This window comes from Podarcis bocagei (genome assembly GCF_964188305.1).
Source record: "Podarcis bocagei genome assembly, chromosome: 2".
Lineage (NCBI taxonomy): Eukaryota > Metazoa > Chordata > Lepidosauria > Squamata > Lacertidae > Podarcis > Podarcis bocagei.
Genome location: NC_138126.1, coordinates 17940241 through 17962530, shown reverse-complemented (window position 1 = coordinate 17962530; position 22290 = coordinate 17940241). Strand labels below are relative to the sequence as shown.

Here is a 22290-nt window from a genome sequence, read left to right as displayed (position 1 = left end):
GCATAGTGCAAACGGCTTTACAAGAAGGTTCCCTAGAGAGGAGACTACTACTAATTTATTTATACCCTGCCTTTCCGGCTGGGTTTCCGCAGCCACTCTGGGTGGCGCCCAACAGAATGCTAAAAACACAATAAAACATCAAACATTAAAAACTTCCCTAAACAGAGCTGCCTTCAAACGTCGTCTAAAAGTCAGATAGTTGTTTATTTCCTTGACATCTGATGGGAGGGTGTTCCGCAGGGTGGGCGCCACTACCGAGAAGGCCCTCTGCCTGGTTCCCTATAGCTTCACTTCTCGCAGTGAGGGAACCACCAGAAGACCCTGAGAGCTGGACCTCAGTGTCTGGGCAGAACGATGGGGGTGGAGAGGCTCCTTCAGGTATCCTGGGCCAAGGACTTTAAAGGTCAGCACCAACACTTTGAATTGTGCTCGGAAAGGTACTGGGAACCAATCTAGGTCTTTCAGGACTGGTTTAATATGGTCTCCGCGGCCACTGCTCTCCTTAGTCTTCCTGTTATGCTGCTATGTGTTAAACCATGGTTTGGCGTGTTGTACAAACCCAGGCTTGTCTCCTCCAGACAAACAATGAACTGTAAACCCAATAACATACCTTGGTTACGGCTCATACCCTAGCATTGGGATGGGGGACTTTAACTCTTATTCCCCTGATGTTGTCCCTGCCCCACCCCCTCTGCGCCACACGTGCAATTTACAGGATTCCCATTAAACCAAATGGTAACATCTAATTTGGCCCTCTTCCAGAGCTAGCCCCCTTGAACCCATCTCAGGCACCACCTCCCATCTTATCTGACCAGGAAAATTACCTTTGTACAGCGCCGGCTCCAGGAATTCCAGCGACTCTGTTATGTGGAGGAAAGAATTATCCATTTATACAGATACATTTGGCACTGTCACATTACATGTAAATCAAGCATCTGATAAAACACTCCCATGGACACTGTCGCTACATCGCTCCCCTCCTTCTCTCTCAGCAACATCAGCTGTGGAGCACCCACAGACACCTGTATCCATTGACCTTCCAGAGTTGTTCCCAGTAAGGTAAAAAAAGGTAAAGGACCCCTGGATGGTTAAGTCCAGTCAAAGGTGACTCTGGGGTTGCGACGCTCATCTCTACGTTCAGGCTAAGGGAACAGGCGTTTTTCCACAGACAGCTTTCTAGGTCATGTGGCCAGCATGACTAAACTGCTTCTGGTGCAACAGAACACCGTGCCAGAGCGCATGGAAACGCCATTTACCTTCCCGCCGCAGTGGTACCTATTTATCTACTTGTACTGGTGTGCTTTCAAACTACTAGGTTGGCAGGAGCTGGGACATAGCAATGGAAGCTCACTCTTGTCACGGGGATTCAAACCGCTGACCTTGTTCCCAGTACCTTTAAATGTCTCCACAGCAATTCCTAAAGCAGAGCTGTTCTCTGAGTAAACTCCAACCGCCTCTTCCAATCCAGGAGAAAGCTCAATTGCATCCCTTACTTGTTCCTTTTCATATCTGGAAGGGAAGATGGTTAACATTCAAGGGATGGCTAGGGACTACTGCTCCCCGGCCCACCCGCAGTGCTGAAGCCTGACATGTAGTTGAGAGTAGGTCTTACTCGTGAGTTGATGCCTCAGCCGGTCATTTGAACATGGCATTACTTTACAAGAAAATGCTGCTCTAGTTGATTTCATGGTTAAATGGAGGAACGAGATAACCTTCCTCCTGGTTGGGTTTGTAGTTAAGTACGAACCCCGTGTCTGATGTATCAGTTGCTAAGTTTGTGGGGTGCTGCAAAACATGGGGGTTTCACTGCAAAACAACTGCAATAGTTTGGCACCGGTTAGGAAGGGATCCCAAATTTTGCAGGGTTTTCGCTAAAAACAACAACAACCCTACAAAACTTTGGCACAGGTTTGGAGACAATCCGAATTTTGGGAGTTCATAGTTACCGTATTTTTCGCTCTATAAGACACAGTTTTTGGAGGAGGAAAACAAGAAAAAAAATATTCTGAATCTCAGAAGCCAGAACAGCAAGAGGGATCGCTGCACAGTGAGAGCAGCAATCCCTCTTGCTGTTCTGGCTTCTGGGATAGCTGCATTCGCTCCATAAGACGCACACAGATTTCCCCTTACTTTTCAGGAGGGAAAAAGTGAGTCTTATAGAGCAAAAAGTACGGTAATTTTCCTCGCAGGGTCTGGAAACCAAACCTTATGAGGAACAGTTGAGGGAATTGGGTACGTTTAGCCTGAAGAAGAGAAGACTGATTTTGGGAGGGCTGTCAAAATGGAAGATGGAGCAAACTTGTTTTCTGCTGCTCCAGAGAGTAGGACCCAAACCAATGGATTCAAATTCAGGGATGAATGAGTTTAGGAATACAGTTGACTGCAGTGTAAGCTTTTGGGTCGTGTGGAAGGTGTTCTGCCTTTCAGTATCAAGTGATAGGCATCTTCAGAGGGTTGTCATTTGCCCCATTTGTGTTCCTCAGCAACGCTGAGGTAGAAATCTAGCGCTAGAAATGTGCTTTTAAAATGGAATCCCACCAGAGATGAAATGCAAAAGATGGTAGGAGAAAGCCACATACCTGTTCAAGTCGCTTCTGATGTCCTGAAACAGAGAAATAGGTCTCAGTTACACAGCCAGCACACACAGGGGCCTGATCTTTGTTGTTGTGGAGAGTCCTTTCCCCCTTCCTTCTATGGAAGAACTAGGGCCTGAGGTGAAGGACAAAATGGAAGTCTGTCCCCATTCCACATTCTGGTGAAGGGTGGCTTAAAAATCTAATACAGTGGTACCTCAGGTTTACATACGCTTCAGCTTACATACGCTTCAGGTTACAGACTCCGCTATCCCAGAAATAGTACCTCAGGTTAAGAACTTTGCTTCAGGATGAGAACAGAAATTGTGCTCTGGTGGCGCGGCGGCAGCAGGAGGCCCCATGAGCTAAAGTGGTCTTCAGGTTAAGAACAGTTTCAGGTTAAGAACAGACCTCCGGAACAAATTAAGTACTTAACCCGAGGTACCACTGTACTTAACCCGAGGTACCACTGTAAATACTAAGAAGTAATAACGAGCAATCACATTTGTTTCATGACAAGATGTTGATGGAGAGAAAGCCCAGCTGTAATCCTTAATGTCCAAATGGCAGTTTATATTTTCCTAAATAGGGCTGGTAGGCAGCAGGCCTACATTTCTCGTGTAGGAACTGCTGGGAGATGTCTTGGTCTCATGTCTCACCTGCAGGAATCCACAGACCGGCTGCTGGCACTTCTCCTCCATCTCAGCGATCATATCGTTGAGGTGGGAGATCTCCTTGGAGAGCCTGCTGACGTTTCCTTGCTGCCTCTTATTGATCTCTTTCTTCAGATCTTCCATCTGGGTCATCTTGAGGTGCACCATTCTTTCGAGCAATCTGCACATCCGATGAAAGGAAGACTTGACTTTCTTTGTCTCGGCTTCTAACTTTGCCTAGGATGCAAACATACAAAGAGTGAAATGCGGAGAGGAAAACCAGATGGAAGATGAGGATCATTCATGGAGAATGCATGAGTAAATAATAATAATAATAATAATAATAATAATAATAATAATAATTTATACCCCGCCCATCTGGCTGAGTTTCCCCAGCCACTCTGGGTGGCTCCCTATCAAGTGTTAAAAACAATACAGGATTAAATATTAAAAACTTCCCTAAACAGGGCTGCCTTCAGATGTCTTTTAAAAATAAGATAGCTGCTTATTTCCTTGACATCTGATGGGAGGGTGTTCCACAGGGCAGGCACCACCACCGAGAAGGCCCTCTGCCTGGTTCCCTGTAACCTCACTTCTCGCAATGAGGGAACCGCCAGAAGGCCCTTGGAGCTGGACCTCAGTGTCCGGGTAGAACGATGGGGGTGGAGACGCTCCTTCAGGTATACTGGGCCGAGGCCGTTTAGGGCTTTAAAGGTCAGCACCAACACTTTGAATTGTGCTTGGAAACGTACTGGGAGCCAATGCAGATCTCTCAGGACCGGTGTTATGTGGTCCCGGTGGCCACTCCCAGTCACCAGTCTAGCTGCCGCATATTAAAAACATGACAAAACATCAGAACTTTAAAACTTCCTGAAACAGGGCTGCCTTCAGAAGTGCTCACTTTGGATCTGCCTGTGCTTCAGCAACATTTGACCAGCCTTGCTCCCCCCCCCCCCTGTTTTCTCCATGGGACATTGTGGATTTTTGAGGGGATTTCTGAGACCTTTCACAGCTGCCACAGAAGTTTAGGGTGGGCATGCTGCCTCCCTAAAGCTCTGCATTGCTGACCCCCAGGTGTATACCATAATAACAACCAACCCGTACCAGACATTCTTGGCTTCCCAGCTCTTCGGCCAACACACGGTCCTCAAGATTCTTTCTCATGAGCTCCACAGACTTCCGGTGGCTCTCAATTTCTTCCTAAGCAAACAGAAAATGCACAACATCATGTAGCCAAGTGAGCAAACCCCTCTTCCCCACTGCCCAAATGCCATTGTTTCCAGGGAGGGACAAGAGATGCCCACTAAACTCTTTTTTATTTTATTTTATTTATACTTTTCAGATATATACATTTCACTGATCTTACAATCATTTTGACATCTTAAAACTTGACTTCCTTCCACCTTTTTCTGTGGTTCCTTATATTTATTTTTCATATCTTCTGCATATCCAAATTAACTTAATTTGCTCATTTATTTATCTTCTTTATAAATATACTCTTATGTAGCTGCAGGTTATTACAATAATCCTGCCAGTGTTTTTATCTGAAAATATTCAATAAACCATTTCCATTCTTTTATAAAATGTTTATCTTGATTTCTTATTCTTCCGGTAAGTTTTGCATTTCTGCATATTCCAAAAGTTTTTGTATCCATTCGTCCTTTGCTGGGACTTCTGCTTCATTCCATTTTGGGGCAAGTTGCATTCTTGCCGCTGTAGTCACATACATGAATAAATTTCTATACAATTTAGGTAGTTCTATCCCTATATCTCCCAAGAGAAAGGCTTCTGCTCTTTTTTAAAAAAAACAAACCACCAAATGTTATTTTAAACATCCTTCTCATTTCATTGTATATCATTTCCCAGTAAGCCTTAACCTTACTGCAAGAGCACCACATATGATAAAAGAGTCTTCTTTCTCTTTACATTTACAACACTTAAAATTTGATTTAGTTTTATACATTTTTGCCAGTTTACTCTGTGTTAGATAGCGTCAATATATCATTTTCATATAATTTTCTCTTGAACCATAGCATGCTGTAGATTTTATATCCCCATTCCACAATTGTTCCCGTTTGTTATGTATTGAAGTTCTCACCCTGGGCCAGCAGGGGGATAGTGTAGATAGTTTTCACTCAGGTCCACGTCAGTTATTTTAGGCGGGAAACCCTGGGTTGTTGTTGCTACAATGTTGATAGCCGGCTGCCTATAAAAGCAGGCCGGCTGAGCTGTTTGCTGTTCAGTTCTGTCCAGCTTACAATAAAGAGCTGCTCTGGAGAAATCGCTGTGTCGTCTGCTATGTTCGCCCACAACTTAACACCGTTCTTCCATGTCTATATTATAAACAATGTCTATTGCCCAATGTATCATTGAGGATTTTACTTGCTCATCCTTTGTCACCCATTTCAACAATATTTTATACATTTTAGACAGCACTTTTACATTACGTTCCAACGCCCACTGAACTCCTGAGCCCTTCTCTGCCAAACTGCAATTTCAGGAGTGTAGGGAAAGGGAAATAAACAGATGTAAAGGCAGAGCTATTTGGAAACTGAAGGGTTTAAGTGGCAGAGCTGATTTCTAAAGAAGAGAGACAGACCACAAAGGGGGGAAATGTTAAAGGACGGATGGAGAAATTGTGGCTTTTCAGATGTTCATCTACAGTTTCCATCATTCCTGACCACTGGCCATGCTGGCCTGGGATTGATAGTCTCGGCCCAGTATACCTGAAGGAGTGTCTCCACCCTCATCATTCAGCCCAGACACTGAGGTCCAGCTCCGAGGGCCTTCTGGCAGTTCTCTCACTGCAAGAAGTGAGGTTACAGGGAACCAGGCAGAGGGCCTTCTCGGTAGTGCCACCCGCCCTGTGGAACGCCTTCCCATCAGATGTCAAGGAAATAAACAAGTATCTGACTTATAGAAGACATCTGAAAGCAGCCCTGTTTAGCAAAGTTTTTAATGTTTGATCTTTTATTGTGCTTTTTAATTCTGTTGGGTGCCGCCCAGAGTGGCTGGGGAAACCCAGCCAGATGGGTGGGGTATAGGTAATATATTATTATTATTATTATTATTATTATTATTATTATTATTATTATTATTATTATTATTATTATTACTGCTGGAATACCTGAAATCCAGTCTCCCTATCCTTGTAATAAAGGTTTATTGGCCAGCCAGTCATCTGGTCTATTATTATTTATTTGTCTATTCATTTGTTCATTTTACTTGTTAAATGTTATAGCTGATTTCATTTACTTGCTTACAGACTTATTAAATTTATATATCCCCCTTGGCTGTAAAAAACAAAAATCCACCTCTAGGTACTTTACAACAATAGAAAACTTTTAAAATTGCCAATCAATGGATAAAAATGGGTATTAAACTATTCAAAAGTTGATTAAAATCAACAGTGGTTACAAATATTTAATCTTGTCAGCCTCTGTGTGTCTGGATTTTTGTGTATCTGCATATCTTGTGCATGCACACAATTGGGTTTTTCGGTCTGCAACCTCAAACAGCAGTCAGGAAGAAATAAAGGCTCACAAGCAAATGTTTGGCAGGATGTGTTATATATAACATTCTGTGAACGTGAACCGATTAAGTTCTCAACACTGCGAATGGTGCCGCCGGGGCAAAAGTCCAGAGCCCCCACCCAGCAGAATGAACAAGGAGGCCCCCAGATGCAGCAGAGATTTAAAATGAGGTTGGTGATCAATCAGGACCCAAGAGGCTACAATCTGTTTGGAAAGATTAATTTTAAATACACCAGCAGAAGAGCAGCGAGTGCATTATAATGTCAAAGAGAAATCGACAGCACGTTGTACACAGATGGAACTTGGAGAAAGGAGAGTATAAAGTGGTGATTGCAATAGGCAAGATTAAAATTGGCTGCATCTTATCCATTGCTGAATCCTACACTGGACAGGCTAAACACCACCAATACTCTAGTTAAAAGTTTACTACAGTATCTCATTAACTACCTGGCCTTTCAGTTTAAGAACATAGTGAAATTCCTAGAAACTTGCTGATATATGATATACGGTATCTTTATTGTCATTGTCCCATACAGAACAATGAAATTGGACATCTACATTTGAAAACCCCTAAAAACCTCTGAAATCCAATTTTAAAATACAATATACTATAAAGACTCCTTATACTGCGTTTAAAACCAGAATTGCATTTGGGTAGAAACTGTTTCTCAGGCGGCTAGTCCTGGTCTTAATAACCCTGTACCTTCTTCCAGAAGGCAGAAGCTGAAAGAGATCATTTCTGGGGTGTGTACTATCCTGCGCTATCTCTGCAGCTTTCTTATGATGAAGGAAGGTGAGGACAGGTGACCTCACCTAGGCCCGAAGTCACACACACCCCCCCCAAGCAGGCTCAAAGCTTCTCAAAGCTTTTCAAAATGATTTTCTCAGCAGCTAAGCATCAGAAACATTCCGCTCTGCTGTAACAAAGGTAGAGAACAGTCCGTTGTTTCTCAGGCCTTTCTCAGAACCACATTGCAACTTGTTTTCTCTCCGGGAACCATGCCAAAGCACAAGAATGAAACAACAGGAACACTCTGAAAACCCCCTCACCCCCTTTCCTGCCAAGAGTCCACAATAGTCCCAAGACAGCTTTCTGTACATGCTCAGGAACCTCAACATGGGGCAGGACTCCTGAGGGAGGAGAAAGGAGGAGGGAACTGGAAAGGGGTATATATGCTTGTGCACATGATTGTGAACTTCGTGCATGCTTTTTGTGACTTATCACACTTGCTCCTTCTACCAGTTCATGGATGGTAGAAATAAAAGCCTTTTCTCCGAAACTATTCCTTGAGTGTCTGTTGACACCCACTTCCCTTTCCCAGGCGCAATATTTTTCCCACCCGAGGGCAAAGCCTCATAAGGCTACAATGGCACCTGACAGCATAGATTTGATCCAAGGTGGGAAGAGTGCACCCAATTATTCTCTCCGCAGTCTTTACAACCCCGGACGGCATTTTTTTTCTGGACAGCATTTGTTTTTTCTGTGTTGTTATAGATATATTACTAGAGATCATTCTGGCATCCAGAAAAAAATCAAAGAGAAAGTTGGTCCAGGTAGAATTAGAAAAAAAGGGGGGGGGAGTGTTTCAAGATAAAATTGTGAACCAGGAACAAAATTCTATATCATCTGTTCAAAGCTGTCCGTAGCCTGAAGCTCAGGGTGGTGGTGGTGGGGGGGGGACGATGACGACGACAATAAACATTTCTGTGTCACGATGAGAAGTAAAATCTTCCAAAAACTACAAACAAAAATTAATGGAAGCTGCACAAAACGTATGCAGAAAGCTCAGCGCAGACAGCAAATCCTAAACTTGTGAGAAATTTTTATAGGCAGGAGGAATGGAATCTAAAAGCAAAGTTTCTTCTGTGTGTATTGCAGAGAAGAGATATACAGCACAAAAAGACATCGGGAAAAATTGCTGGTGTGGAAAAGGGATAAAGCTAAGAGTCCCTGGGAAGAGGGATGGTTACTCTGGGAATTGTAGCTCTGTGAGGAGAGTATTGTATTAGAACTGAAGAGAACTGTTTAGGGAAGTTTTTAATGTCTGACGCTGTATTGTTTTTAATATTAGGTTGGAAGCCGCCCAGAGTGGCTGCGGAAATCCAGCCAGATGGGCGGGGTATAAATAATAAAATATTTTGTTGCTGTTATTATTATTATTAGTAGTAGTAGTAGTAGTATAGAGGTCCCACATCACTATCAGCACCCTTAACCGCAGTTCCACGATTCTTTGGGGGTAAACCATGACTGTTCAAAGTCTTCTGATACAGTGGTACCTCTGATTACAAACTGAATTCGTTCTGGAGGTCTGTTCTTAAGCTGAAACTGTTCTTATCCTGAGGTGTGCTTTCACTAATGGGGTCTCCTGCTGTGCATGCCCCTCAGGTGCGCGATTTTCGTCCACATCCTGGGGCAAAGTTCGCAGCCAGGAACAGCTACTTTTGGGTTAGTGGAGCTCATAACCAGAAACTGTTCTTAACCAGAGGTACCACTGTACAGGTTACAGACTCTGCTAACCCACAAATAGTACCTCGGATTAAGAACTTTGGTTCAGGATCAGAACAGAAATTGCGTGGCAGTGGCATGGCGGCAGCGGGAGGCCCCATTAGCTAAAGTGGAACCTCAGGTTAAGAACAGTTTCTGGTTAAGAACGGACCTCCAGAACGAATTAAGTTCTTAACCCAAGGTACCACTGTACTGCTTTATTCATTTTGACCGATTTGTTGCATTTAAACCACCTTTTTCTCCACGTTACTTACGGTGAAGCACATGGTTCTTTACCAAAGGCGTTGTGGACTTTGAAGACGCCCGAACTCAGGACAAAAAGGAGAAACGGGCTAAGAGGAAGGAACGCTTGGCAAACCCTCGCCAGGATCAACTCCTGCCCAGAAACCTATGTCCCCACTGTGGACGTACGGATCCAGAATTGGCCTCCACAGTCACTTACGGGCTCACTTGGCTACATCCATGGCCTTAGATCTACCAAAATTATTGAAAAGCACTGAAAGTATTCAGTTAACAGAGGTCCTGTTCAAATCCCACTGAAGCCGCTCCCCCCCCCCTGTAATGTCCTTTCTTTGGGGGCATCCCCCAAAAAGCTGGACAACTACATGTTTTTCTTCCCTGACCTGAATACCGTTACCTTGTAGTCTGGGGCAGCTTCCTCTGCAGGGACCACGTTGTGTCCTCTGTGCTCCTTGGCTCTGTCGCAGACCAAGCAGATGAGGCATTCGTCGTCTTTGCAGAAGAGCTTCAGGGGCTCAAGGTGCTTCTCGCACATTTCCATCTCCTCCATCTCCTCCTCTTCCAAGCCTCTCCCCAAGCCTGTCTCCAAGGGACAACAACAGCAGCAGCAGCAGCAATTCTTAACTCAAGCTCCTTTTGATGCAATAAAGGCCTGGCCTTTCCCTTTGTGCAACCGACACCGGATGGCGGAGGAATCTGAGAGCAGCAGGAAGCAACTGAAAAAAAACAAGTGTTTTTGTTTCGCTTTCATGTTTCCTGGCCAAGAATTATATACCGTAACTAGCGGGGTGTGTCTGTGTTTGTGTGCGCAGACACTTAGGGAATTTCTCTTTTAGGTAATCAGGGAAAATCCTGCTTACAGTCAGATGCAGTGAGAGATGCTGTTTGATTTTGGGTAGCAAATCTGTTATTTAATTTTGTTTTCATTGTATTTTGTACTCCCTGGGAAAGCTTTTTTTTTTTTTTTTGCTTCAGGTGTCAAAATAACTTGGTTAATACAAAAGGTTGTATTAAGCTGTCTGTCAGCATAATTTTCAGTATGGTTTTATCACTGATGTTCTGTAATGTGTTTTTAATGTTGCACACTTCCCTGGGAACTTTTGATAAAAGGAGGCATATACAGTTGGCACCTCGGGTTAAGAACTTAATTCGTTCCGGAGGTCCGTTCTTAACCTGAAACTGTTCTTAACCTGAGGTACCACTTTAGCTAATGGGGCCTCCCACTGCCACCGCCATGCGGTTTCTGTTCTCATCCTGAGGTAAAGTTCTTAACCTGAGGTACTATTTCTGGGTTAGCGGAGTCTGTAACCTGAAGCGTTTGTAACCCGAAGTACCAATGTAAATTGAAATCATCATCATAAACAGCAAGATGAAGGTTCCTGTAACTTACTTCCTTCTCCTCATAGAAAGAGAACAAGCCAATTTTTCTGAATGCAGGGAGGACTGAGCTAAAGGCCTTTCCTTTTCCACTCCAGGCACTTCTTGAAAGAAAAGCTGATTTCCTTCACAAAGAAACGTGAACCCACTCAGATGCAATTGGTTCTTAGGAGCTGAGTTACTACTTTGTTATATGCAGAGATATAGTTTGTTTCAGATTTCTTTTCTGCACAACTTGGCCAAATTTGACGTTTGCACCAGCGTCCCGTAGTGCCTGCCAGTCTAAACCTAACAAGTTATTTACTGGCTCCTCTTCCCTATTCCTTTTTAAAGCCACGGTTCGGAGGAATTTCCCTCATGAGACTAATGAAAACCACATCTGAGGATGAAAGACGCATTTTAGCCGTGACAGGACGACACACAATGTTCAGGAGCAGAACCAGCACTAAACCAAACAATGGCTTGCCCAAATGCACAAGGATGCAGCCTCTTGGATAAGAGAAGATCTTGGGCCTTTTGCTCCCTCTTCAGTTTTGCTGCTGCTGAGAGCTAAGCCTCCTCTGCACTCTGCACGTGCCCCCAAGACAGGTAGCCAGGTGGGCCATGGGCAGGAATGGCAGTGATGAGAAAACAGGGCACAGTTTCTACTGGCTGGTGAGGGAGAAGAGACTTGGAACAGGGGTTTTGAGGGAACTGTTTACCTTCTTAAGGAAATGCACTTTGCAGGGGTGACTCCTCCCCCTTGTGAGCTTGCCTTCATTTTGGGCATTTCATTATGGAACTACAGTACAGTGGTTCCTCGTGTTACAGACACTTCAGGTTACAGACTCCGCTAACCCAAAAATAGTACCTCAGGTTAAGAACTTTAGCTCAGGATGAGAACAGAAATCGCATGGCGGTGGCAGTGGGAGGCCCCATTAGCTAAAGTGGTACCTCAGGTTAAGAACAGTTTCAGGTTAAGAACGGACCTCCAGAACGAATTAAGTTCTTAACCCGAGGTACCACTGTACAAAAGAAAACAGCAGTTCTCTGAGATTCTTATTTGCAGTTCTTTGCACTTTGAGAAATGTGGTGCTTTATACATTAATTAGCATCCTCATTTCTTCTTCTTCACCTTCTTCTTTGGCGATCACTCGTAGCCGAGTAAGATTGTCTTCCATAAACACTGTTTTAAAAATGAGTCCGTAAGTGGCTGTGGAGGCCAATTCTGGATCCACACCTGGTGGATAAAAAAAAGCTCAAGAGATCCAGCACTTAGTATCCTATTTCGCGGTGGCTAATTCACGGTGACTGGCCCTGTTGTTGTTGTTATTGTTTAGTCGTGTCCGACTCTTTGTGACCCCATGGACCAGAGCACGCCAGGCACTCCTGTCTTCCACTGCCTCCCGCCGTTTGGTCAAACTCATGCTGGTAGCTTCGAGAACACTGTCCAACCATCTCGTCCTCTGTCGTCCCCTTCTCCTTGTGCCCTCCATCTTTCCCAACATCAGGGTCTTTTCCAGGGAGTCTTCTCCTCTCATGAGGTGGCCAAAGTATTGGAGCCTCAGCTTCACGATCTGTCCTTCCAGTGAGCACTCAGGGCTGATTTCCTTCAGAATGGATAGGTTGGATCTTCTTGCAGTCCATGGGACTCTCAAGAGTCTCCTCCAACACCCTGTACACATGCCTTATATTCTGTCAGCCTTCCTGCCAACAGATTGTACTTACATTCCCAGCCTCCAAACAACTGAAAATTAGAAGCAAAACTATTGCAGGAAGTACAGTGGTGCCCCGCAAGACGAAATTAATTCGTTCCGCAATTTTTGTCGTCTAGCGAATTTTTCGTCTTGCGAAGCACGAAATCCCATAGGAATGCATTGAAAATCAATTAATGTGTTCCTATGGTCAAAAAAAGTCGAAACAAAGCCAAATTTGGTACAACAACAGTTTATTAACTGCTCTTTAAAGTCACACATACTGTAAAGAGCAGTTCAAAAATTGAAGGGAAAATAAATTAACTTTATAAACAAAACATGTCTTTGTTTTTAGACAAAGGAAACAAAGCCGCGAGACGTTTTCGTCTTGCGAATCAAGCCCATAGGGAAATTTCGTCTTGCGAGGCAAATTGAAAATGGAAAAACCTTTCGTCTAGCGAGTTTTTTGTCTTGCGAGGCATTCGTCTTGCGAGGTACCACTGTACGTAACTTCCAGTCCCCCCCCCCCCACAATAAGCATAACCAGAGAGCGAAAAAAGCCTAAGATTGTCAGAAGTGTTTGCCAAGCTGATTTTTATTTATGTTATGCTACAGGACTTGGCACTGTAAACAACATGCCAGTGATACGCAGGAGAAAACAGCACAAATAGAAGATGTCTGCAAATTAAGGTCCATCTCAAAGACGGAGGTACCTCTGATTTTAAAGATGGAAATGTCTCCACATTCCCTGCGCTATGGAAAAAGCTATGGGAGTAAATTTATTGTATACCGTATTTTTCGCTCTATAAGATGCACCAGACCACAAGACGCACCTAGTTTTTGGAGGAGGAAAACAAGAAAAAAAAAATATTCTGAATCTCAGAAGCCAGAACAGCAAGAGGGATCGCTGCCCAGTGAAAGCAGTGATCCCTCTTGCTGTTCTGGCTTCTGTGATAGCTGCGCAGCCTGCATTCGCTCCATAAGATACACACACATTTCCCCTTACTTTTTAGGAGGGAAAAAGTGAGTCTTATAGAGCAAAAAATACGGTACTTAAAGGATAACTGTAAAACTTTAAAGACACTAGCAGGACTGATATAACTCCTACAATGCAGATAAGAAGTAAAAAGTTAAAATACGCGATTGGATTTGATAAGGGATACCGGCTGAAGGGAAGGAGGGAAGTTGCAAGCTCGGCAGAGCTAAAATGTTTATATGTTGATTAATGTATTGTATTGTAAGAATGATTGTGTAAAGAGAATAATAAAAATTTATTGGGGCGGGGGGGAAGGAAAAAGCTACCATCACCTAATTGGCTTGATCTCTATGCCTTGTCCTCTTGTCAATGCTCACAAAGGGCTCCTGTCTAACTTGCCATCAGAACAAAAATGGCCTCCAGAAAGCTTAGCACATTACCTGGCCCCAAAGAGATATTATCAAAAAGCTTCACCCACACTCATCACTTCTGGTTTCCAGTTGCAGTTCAATTCCTAGCAGGGAACTCAATGTCATTGGACTCCTACAAAGCCTGATTTGCAATACAAGGGCTGATGGGAATCAAGATTCCCCATCTTAGGTTGAGGCAGATGTACCTCCCCTCTCCAGAGGCAGGACCAAGTTTTCCCGCTTTGACTCCTGAATGGCAAGATTCAATCGATGGAGCTGCAGTAACTGAAGGGCACGAGTTGAAGTCAAGCAGCTCTGCACCTGATCTGTGGGTGACTACTACAAATCCCATACAAGCCGCCTTATGGTAGAAAAGTGGAATCATTAATAAACAGAAGTCCACCATAGCTGAACTTTCCCCCCTTTGGTGTGTCTTCTAAAGGCCCTGCCAAAAATATATAGCTGGGGGAAGAAAAGGTTTTAAATAACAGCCAGGACTGAAGCTGTAGGGCAGGATTGGGGAGGTTCTGACCCTCCAGTTGTTGGGACTACAATTCCCATAATCCCTCACCATCCGCCATGCTAAGTGGGGCTGAAGGAAGCTGGAGCCCAGCACCCTCTGGAGGGCCACTGGTTCCCCATGCCCAGTGTAGGGAGTCTCTAATCCCACCTGTTTCGTTTATGTTTTTACACTGATTCTGTTTTCTCTCATCGCCGATGGAAGTTAAGATCTAGGACTGGGAGACACCATTACTGCTGGGAAGCCGCTAAGACCGTAAGCTCCTTGCCTGGGTGTAGAGAAAGCGCTAGAATGTCACCTCCTTTCAGGATGGTGGAAGTTATTGTAGCTGAGATGGGGGAAGATTCGCCCTTAGAATTCAGCACTTCAACCTGACCCCTCTCCACACCCGGAAAAAGGGGAGGATCTTCTCCCCAGAGAACGAGGCCAGCTGGAAAGCGAAGATCAGGTCGTCCGAATCGACGTCGAAGAACTCCACACGACCCTCTTCGTAGCTGAGGGACACTCGGATCTTCCTGAGCTTGTTACGCCTCAGGATCAAGGGGGTTGGCTTTGGGGATGTGAAAGCCAGAATTTGGCACGGGGAGGTTAAGTCGTGGCTGTTGTGGAACGACTTCCCCACAGCCCAGAACCCCTCGTCGGGGCTTATGCGGACCTGCCCCTTCCTCCTCACGGACTCTCTCGCAACCCCCACGGCCCACCGGCCCAAATTTTCCTCCACCTCCACCTCCCACCAGTGCCTCCCCGAAGCAAATCTCTCGCGGCCCAGCACGCTCATCATGATGTCGAATCTCTCGGGGTTGTCAGGCACGGATTGGTATCGACTCCCTCTTCTCACGCTCTTCAGGTCCTCGGAAAGGATGAGGAAGGGGTTTGCGGTGTCCGGATCCAGAGTGAAATTCACTGCAGAGGGGAAGGTAGATGATGATAGATAGATGATAGATAGATAGATGATAGATAGATAGATAGATAGATAGATAGATAGATAGATAGATGATAGATAGATAGACAGACAGACAGACAGACAGACAGATAGATAGATAGATAATAGAGATAGATGATAGATAGATAGATAGATAGATAGATAGATAGATAGATAGATAGATGATAGATAGATGGACAGATGATAGATAGAAAGAAGAGGAGGGTGTGGATAGATAGATAGATAGATGATAGAGATAGATAGATAGATAGATGATAGATGATAGATGATAGATAGAAGAGCAGGGTGTATTAAATCCTTGGAAAGACTAGTCTCAGAGGCTAGATCGGATCTGGGGGAAGCTTTTTCAGCTTCCGAGGGCCACATTTCATCCTGGGCAACCTTCCAGAGGCCAGTGGTGGGAAAGTGGGCGGGTCAGCAGATGCAACTCTGACCTCCACACCAGGTGACATTCCAGCCATGCAAAAACCAAAGGCCTCCACACACACATCTACATCTAGGCATGCAAGAGGCATTGCCGCAGTGGACGGACACCTTCTAGCCAGACAAACACACTCAGGGAAGGCCAGTGATAGGTGTTTGCCTAGGGAGAGTCTGGAGGGGGCCAGATAAGAGAGGCCTTGAGGCCTGCTTTGGCCACCGGGGCCTGTGGTCCTCCCCACCCCCACTTCTCATATTGTCTCCTTTCTCTAGACCAGACTTTGACAACCTGGTGCCCTCCAAGGAGATTTGTAGGACTTCCGCCAGTCTTTACAGTCATGCTGGATGGGGCATCTGAAAGCTCTGGAGGATATCATTCTCCAACCTGATGCCTTCCATGTTTTGGACTACAACTCCCATCACACCCTAGCATTGATGATGCTGGCTGGGGCTGATGGGAGTTGGAGTCTGACAACGCCTGGAGGGCCCCAGCCCTGACCTGATACAACTCAATTAAATACTTCAATGTGGGGCTGCTGCTGAGCCTCCATCCCCCATCAAAAGTTTCCCACTTTTTTTTTTAGTTCTATGCATATAGTTACTTTGTACAAGTCTTGATTCAGAGACTCTGTTGTGCAGGGGAAAGAGAGAGAAATTAAATCAGACACCATCATACATAGAGTGGTCTATCATTTAATGTTTCAAGAGGGAGTGAAACCCTGGTTGTTTCTACACTAGGTCTTTTCCCCCTGTTTCTTAAATTACTATCCTTTGTTCATTCAGTCTTTATGGAGAATCTTTCATTGTTGCTAAATTGTTGCATTCCAGTTTTTTCTTTGCTGTACACCCAATTTTTCATTGGTTTTTTATGATCATTTTTATGATAAAACAGTATGGACAGACAGAGCACTTCTGAGGCTTTGAAAGACAAGTGTGACTTTAATTAAAAGATTCCTGTTCTGCTTGTTTTATTGTTTCTTTGGGTGTTTGTAGGATTAGTGGTTAAATGCCCCAGATTTTCTCTTCTCTGGGTCTTAAGACTTTTCCTTCTCTCTCCCTCTCACCCGTTTTCAATGAAATAGTGCTATTTCTCTATCAAAACAGAAACAGAAAAAATAGTGCATGGAATCTGGATCTCTAAAACAACTACTTGATGAGTAACAGAAGCCAGCTAATAAACAATTAATATCTGATGTCCCAGCCACACTAATCAGTAGGCAACAAAAAAGCAGAACTTGCAAAGAGAAAACTTCTACTGTATTTTTTGCTCTATAAGACTCACTTTTTCCCTTCTAAAAAGTAAGGGGAAATGTGTGTGTGTCTTATGGAGCAAATGCAGGCTGCGCAGCTATCACGGAAGCCAGAACAGCAAGAGGGATCGCTGCTTTCACTGTGCAGCGATCCCTCTTGCTGTTCTGGCTTCTGAGATTCATAATATTTTTTTTCTTGTTTTCCTCATCCAAAAACTAGGTGCGCCTTATGGTCTGGTGCGTCTTATAGAGCGACAAATACGGTAATTCATATTGCAAGGAACCTTTGTTGAACAGGAGTTATTTGTGTATAAGCTTTAGAGAACTGGTCATGAAGAACAAATTATAGTTTCACTTTTGGAAAAGGAGAACCACAGCCCACATTCCAGTGTGGAAGCAACCTCTATCTCAAGCATCAAAATTTCCCTTCCCGTACATTCCCAGAAAACTACCTTTGTTTACTGCTTCCTCCAGAGATTCTGCCATGTGAAGAAAAGGATGACAAATTTACTCAGACCACCATATACTGTAGATAGCAATGTGTAAAGTCATGCAAGAAAGAGAGAAAAAAAGAACTGAAAACCGCACAAGAGTCTCACTTACACAAAATTAAGTATAGCGTTGAAGGAGTCCTGTGGCACCTTGCAGACTAACCAATTTATTTATTCTGGCTGAAGTTTTCATGGACTGGAGAACCACAAAATTGTACGCCATAATAAATATATCTTTTGATCTTTAAGTTGCCACAGGCTCTTTCTTGCCCTGCCAGGTGCCTCTCAAGAGAGCAATGGCATCAAGCTACATTCTCCTCAGAAACAGATATGGATGGTGGGAGACGAGATTCTTCCACCCTGATGCCCACAGATTATTTTGTGAGGAAAGCAACCAGCTTGCCTTTAATGCAAGCTCATCAAAAGATCCACCAAAGTGGAATGGAACGGAAGGGGACAATATTTATTGGGACGCCAGTTCAGACATCTGGAGGAGCCACAGGAGAACCACTTCCTCTTCATCAAGGGCCTCTCTTTCCTCATATTCCAGAGCTGGTAGCCTCTCAAAGGTCTATACGCAGCCCCCTCCCCTCAGATCCCGTGACTACCACCAATACCTTTATATTTCTCCATAGCTTCTTCCAGAGCGGAATTCGTCTGAGAGTAAATCCTGAACTTCTCTTCCAGTCCTGGAGAAAGGTCCACCAGCTGTCTCACTTGCCCTTTCTCATATCTGCAGCGGAAGCAGGCAAAACGGAGAAGTCTGCCATGGCCCCTGCCCAGGCAAACTCCTCTGAGGAGACAGATCCATTCCCTGGTTTGCCCCATATGGTGCTCCTCTGAAACCTAAGGAGACATCTTCTCCAACAGACATGTCCCACAAAATGGTTCACAGATTCCTGAGAGCCCCGTGGAGATATCTCTGTTGCTGGAAATCCCAGGGTGCAGAACAGAGTCAGAGAGCCCTTCTTCAGGTTGGTAAAGCACGAGACTCTTATTAATTTCAGGCAAAAGATTGCTGCATTGCAGGGGGTTGGACTAGATGACCCTTGGGGTCCCTTCCAACTCTACAATTCTATGATTCTATGACTCAAGGAGTGAGAAAGTGCCACTTACCTGCTCAAAACCTTTTTGATGTCCTGACAGCATGGGAAGAAGGGGAGAAAGAGTTCTGTTCAGCTGCACAAACACAACACAGGCTGGATTGCTTGTTATTCTGCTGGGAATTAATGTTTTTTCCCTCCACCTTGAAAATGGAACTGCCACTCCTCACGTTTGTGTCAACTTTATTTCTAATCTTATGATTCGAGAAGACTTCCCCTTTCTTGTAAAGGGAGTTGGGAATGGCCTTTTTATCTTGGTTTGTAAAAAGCAGGAATTAATCCTCCCTGGGATTACTTGTCATGTGAACAGTCTTCTCTTGAGTATTATGCTTGGGCTGTGTGTGCTAATTCTGCCAGCTGGAAGCAGAAGTGGTTGTGTGCAGAGCACTGAACAGCTGAGTGTTTGTGATATCATGAAGCGCTGTGCTCCAAATCTCCCCACTTCAGTTCCCCCCCACACACACCTTAAAACATTTTTTTGAAAGTTCTCTACGATTGTTTAAAAGCAGAACCCTCGAGAACTCCCAGAAGTGCAAGCTGGATTTTCAAAGGGGCAGAGGAACCAAAGATCAAATTGCAAACATGCGCTGGATTATGGAGAAAGCTAGAGAGTTCCAGAAAGACATCTACTTCTGCTTCATTGACCATGCAAAAGCCTTTGACTGTGGGACAAGAAGCTACAGTTAGAACTGGATATGGAACAACTGATTGGTTCAAAATTGGGAAAGGAGTATGACAAGGCTGTATATTGTCTCCCTGCTTATTTAACTTATATGCAGAATTCATCATGCAAAAGGCTGGGCTGGATGAATCCCTAGCCGGAATTAAGATTGCCGGAAGAAATATTAACAACCTCTGATATGCAGATGACACAACCTTGATGGCAGAAAGTGAGGAGGAATTAAAGAACCTCTTAATGAGGGTGAAAGAGGAGAGCGCAAAATATGGTCTGAAGCTCAACATAAAAAAAAACTAAGATCATGGCCACGGGTCCCATCACCTCCTGGCAAATGGAAGGAGAAGAGATGGAGGCAGTGAGAGATTTTACTTTCTTGGGCTCCATGATCACTGCAGATGGTGACAGCAGTCACGAAATTAAAAGACGCCTGTTTCTTGGGAGAAAAACAATGACAAACCTAGACAGCATCTTAAAAAGTAGAGACATCACCTTGCCAACAAAGGTCCGTATAGTTAAAGCTATGGTTTTCCCAATAGTGATGTATGGAAGTGAGAGCTGGACCATAAAGAAGGCTGATCGCTGAAAAATTGAGGCTTTTGAATTATGGTGCTGGAGGAGACTCTTGAGAGTCCCATGGACTGCAAGAAGATCAAACCTCTCCATTCTGAAGGAAATCAGCCCCGAGTGCTCACTGGAAGGACAGATCCTGCAGCTGAGGCTCCAATACTTTGGCCACCTCATGAGAAGAGAAGACTCCCTGGAAAAGACCCTGATGTTGGGAAAGATGGAGGGCACAAGGAGAAGGGGACGACAGAGGACGAGATGGTTGGACAGTGTTCTCGAAGCTACCAGCATGAGTCTGACCAAACTGTGGGAGGCAGTGGAAGACAGGAGTGCCTGGCGTGCTCTGGTCCAGGGGGTCACGAAGAGTCGGACACGACTAAACGACTAAACAACAACAATAAATGGTGCTATAAACAAGCACTATAAAGGCACAATTTAACAGAAGAAGGGGGAGAAAAAATAATCAAGGAAATCATATATGGGTAACAGAAGTGAGTATATGTGTCATTTGAAGAACGAAGGTGGAAATGATCTGGTCTTAGCCAATGCGGGCAAAATGAAAAGATGTTTCTATTGTGTACCTCTGGAGGCGAACTCAGCCTCACCTGTGGAAATTCATTTTCTGGCTGCTGGCAGTTCCTCTCCACTTCAGTGATCAGGTTGCTGAGATGCGAAATCTCTTCTGTGAGTCTGGTGAGGTTTTCCTTCTGGATCACTTCTATCTCTTTCTTCAGGCCTTCGAGCTTGGCCAGCCTGAGGAGCTCCATTTCTTCCATGAAGTTGTACATTCGCTCAAAGGCAGACACGACTCTCTGCTTCTCCATTTCTAATTCCGTCTGGCGGGGAGGGAAACACGGAAATTGTTAGCGATGGGCCGTAACCATGGAGGGCTGGTTCCCAAATGCAGGTGTATAACTCCTGAAGAGAAGAAGGTGCCAACCCTCTCCCTGCCTGTGATTCCCAAGTGACGTAGGAGAAACATCTCAAGGTCTTCCACATGTGCTCTGTCAGGAAGATTTTGAGCAGGGGTCAGCAACCTTTTTGGGCGTGGGCCGTCCCTCATACCATGTGGTGGGCCGGACTATATTTTGGGAGGGAAATGAACGAATTCCTATACAGTGGTACTTCGGGTTAAGTACTTAATTCGTTCCGGAGGTCCATTCTTAACCTGAAACTGTTCTTAACCTGAAGCACCACTTAAGCTAATGGGGCCTCCCGCTGCTGCTGCACCGCCAGAACATAATTTCTGTTCTCATCCTGAAGCAAAGTTCTTAATCTGAAGCACTATTTCTGGGCTAGCAGAGTCTGTAACCTGAAGCATATGTAACCTGAAGCGTATGTTACCTGAGGTACCACTGTACCCCACAAATAACCCAGAGACGCATTTTAAATAAAAGCACACATTCTACTCATGTAAAAACACGCCGATTCTTGGACCATCCATGGGCCAGATTGAGAAGGCGATTGGGCCGCATCTGGCCCCCGGGCCCTAGGTTGCCTACCCCTGATTTTGAGCATGGCAGGGCAGGATGGAATTCCAGACAAAGATGTGCTCTCCCAAGCCTACATCCCCAGCATTTTTGTACTCCTGTCTTAGTGATGTCTACGCTGACTTGGTCATGTCTACAGAATGGAAGATGGCAACATCTTCAAGGATGTGCTCTATGGGGAACAGGCTTCTGGCACCAGGCCCATCGGCAGACCAACTCTGTGTTACAAAGATGCCTGCAAATGTGCCAATGGCTCGTAGTCAACACTTGACTCTTCAGCTAGAGGCCAGCCTGGGAACACCAGGCTGAGATGTCTTTGGGGGGCATGAGGAGTCTTGTACGCAGCACCCATCCCCAAAGACTACAATCTGTCCTTGTCCTCCATATGGAGATTACACACACACACACACACACACACACACACACACACACACACACACTACATCTGCCATAATCCCTGACCCCTGGCCACGCAGACTGGGGCTGATGGGAGTTGTAGTTCAAAACATCTGCTCTAGCTTGGGGAAGGTTGTACCTTAAGAATAAGCACTTACCAGACATTCTTTGCTTCTCTGTTCTTCAGCTAGTTTCCGATCCGCAAGAATTTCTCTCTCTTTTTCCAAACACTTCAGCTCAGCCTTTTCCTCGAGAAGGAGAAAGAAAAGAAAAGAAAGAAAGTTTATATGGAGAATTATTGATGCCACTGATTAATTTCCTTTGAAAGCCATGTTTGATACGACTGCAGGACTAGCGACCTGTCCTCCATATTTCACCTTGGATAAATCAGGAAGCTCTTTTGAGACATGCGCCTTTCACATCTTCTCTGCTCAGATGGGTATTTAAGAAGGTATTTTTGTCCGCATTTTATTTGCAAGTTGCATCTTTTGGG

The 22290-nt window shown here is 44.7% G+C and overlaps 1 protein-coding gene and 1 long non-coding RNA gene across 2 annotated transcripts in view; one reads left to right on the top strand and one right to left on the bottom strand.

Moving 5' to 3' along the window:
- Window positions 1-22290, top strand: part of LOC308581291 — a 149727-nt gene that overhangs the window by 89043 nt on the left and 38394 nt on the right. The window lies entirely within an intron of this gene.
- LOC308579667 (zinc finger protein RFP-like) overlaps window positions 1-22290 on the bottom strand; it is a 31806-nt gene that overhangs the window by 1774 nt on the left and 7742 nt on the right. The window contains exons 2-14 of the mRNA XM_081180603.1: window positions 21956-22045; window positions 20517-20747; window positions 18682-18704; window positions 18183-18298; window positions 17527-17553; window positions 16428-16452; window positions 14822-15366; window positions 9903-10129; window positions 4331-4426; window positions 3233-3463; window positions 2580-2602; window positions 1394-1509; window positions 825-860 (exon numbers count right to left, since the gene is read on the bottom strand). Coding sequence (XP_081036729.1) covers window positions 825-860; window positions 1394-1509; window positions 2580-2602; window positions 3233-3463; window positions 4331-4426; window positions 9903-10129; window positions 14822-15366; window positions 16428-16452; window positions 17527-17553; window positions 18183-18298; window positions 18682-18704; window positions 20517-20747; window positions 21956-22045 — 1786 coding nt within the window. The remainder of the gene's footprint in view (window positions 1-824; window positions 861-1393; window positions 1510-2579; window positions 2603-3232; window positions 3464-4330; window positions 4427-9902; window positions 10130-14821; window positions 15367-16427; window positions 16453-17526; window positions 17554-18182; window positions 18299-18681; window positions 18705-20516; window positions 20748-21955; window positions 22046-22290) is intronic.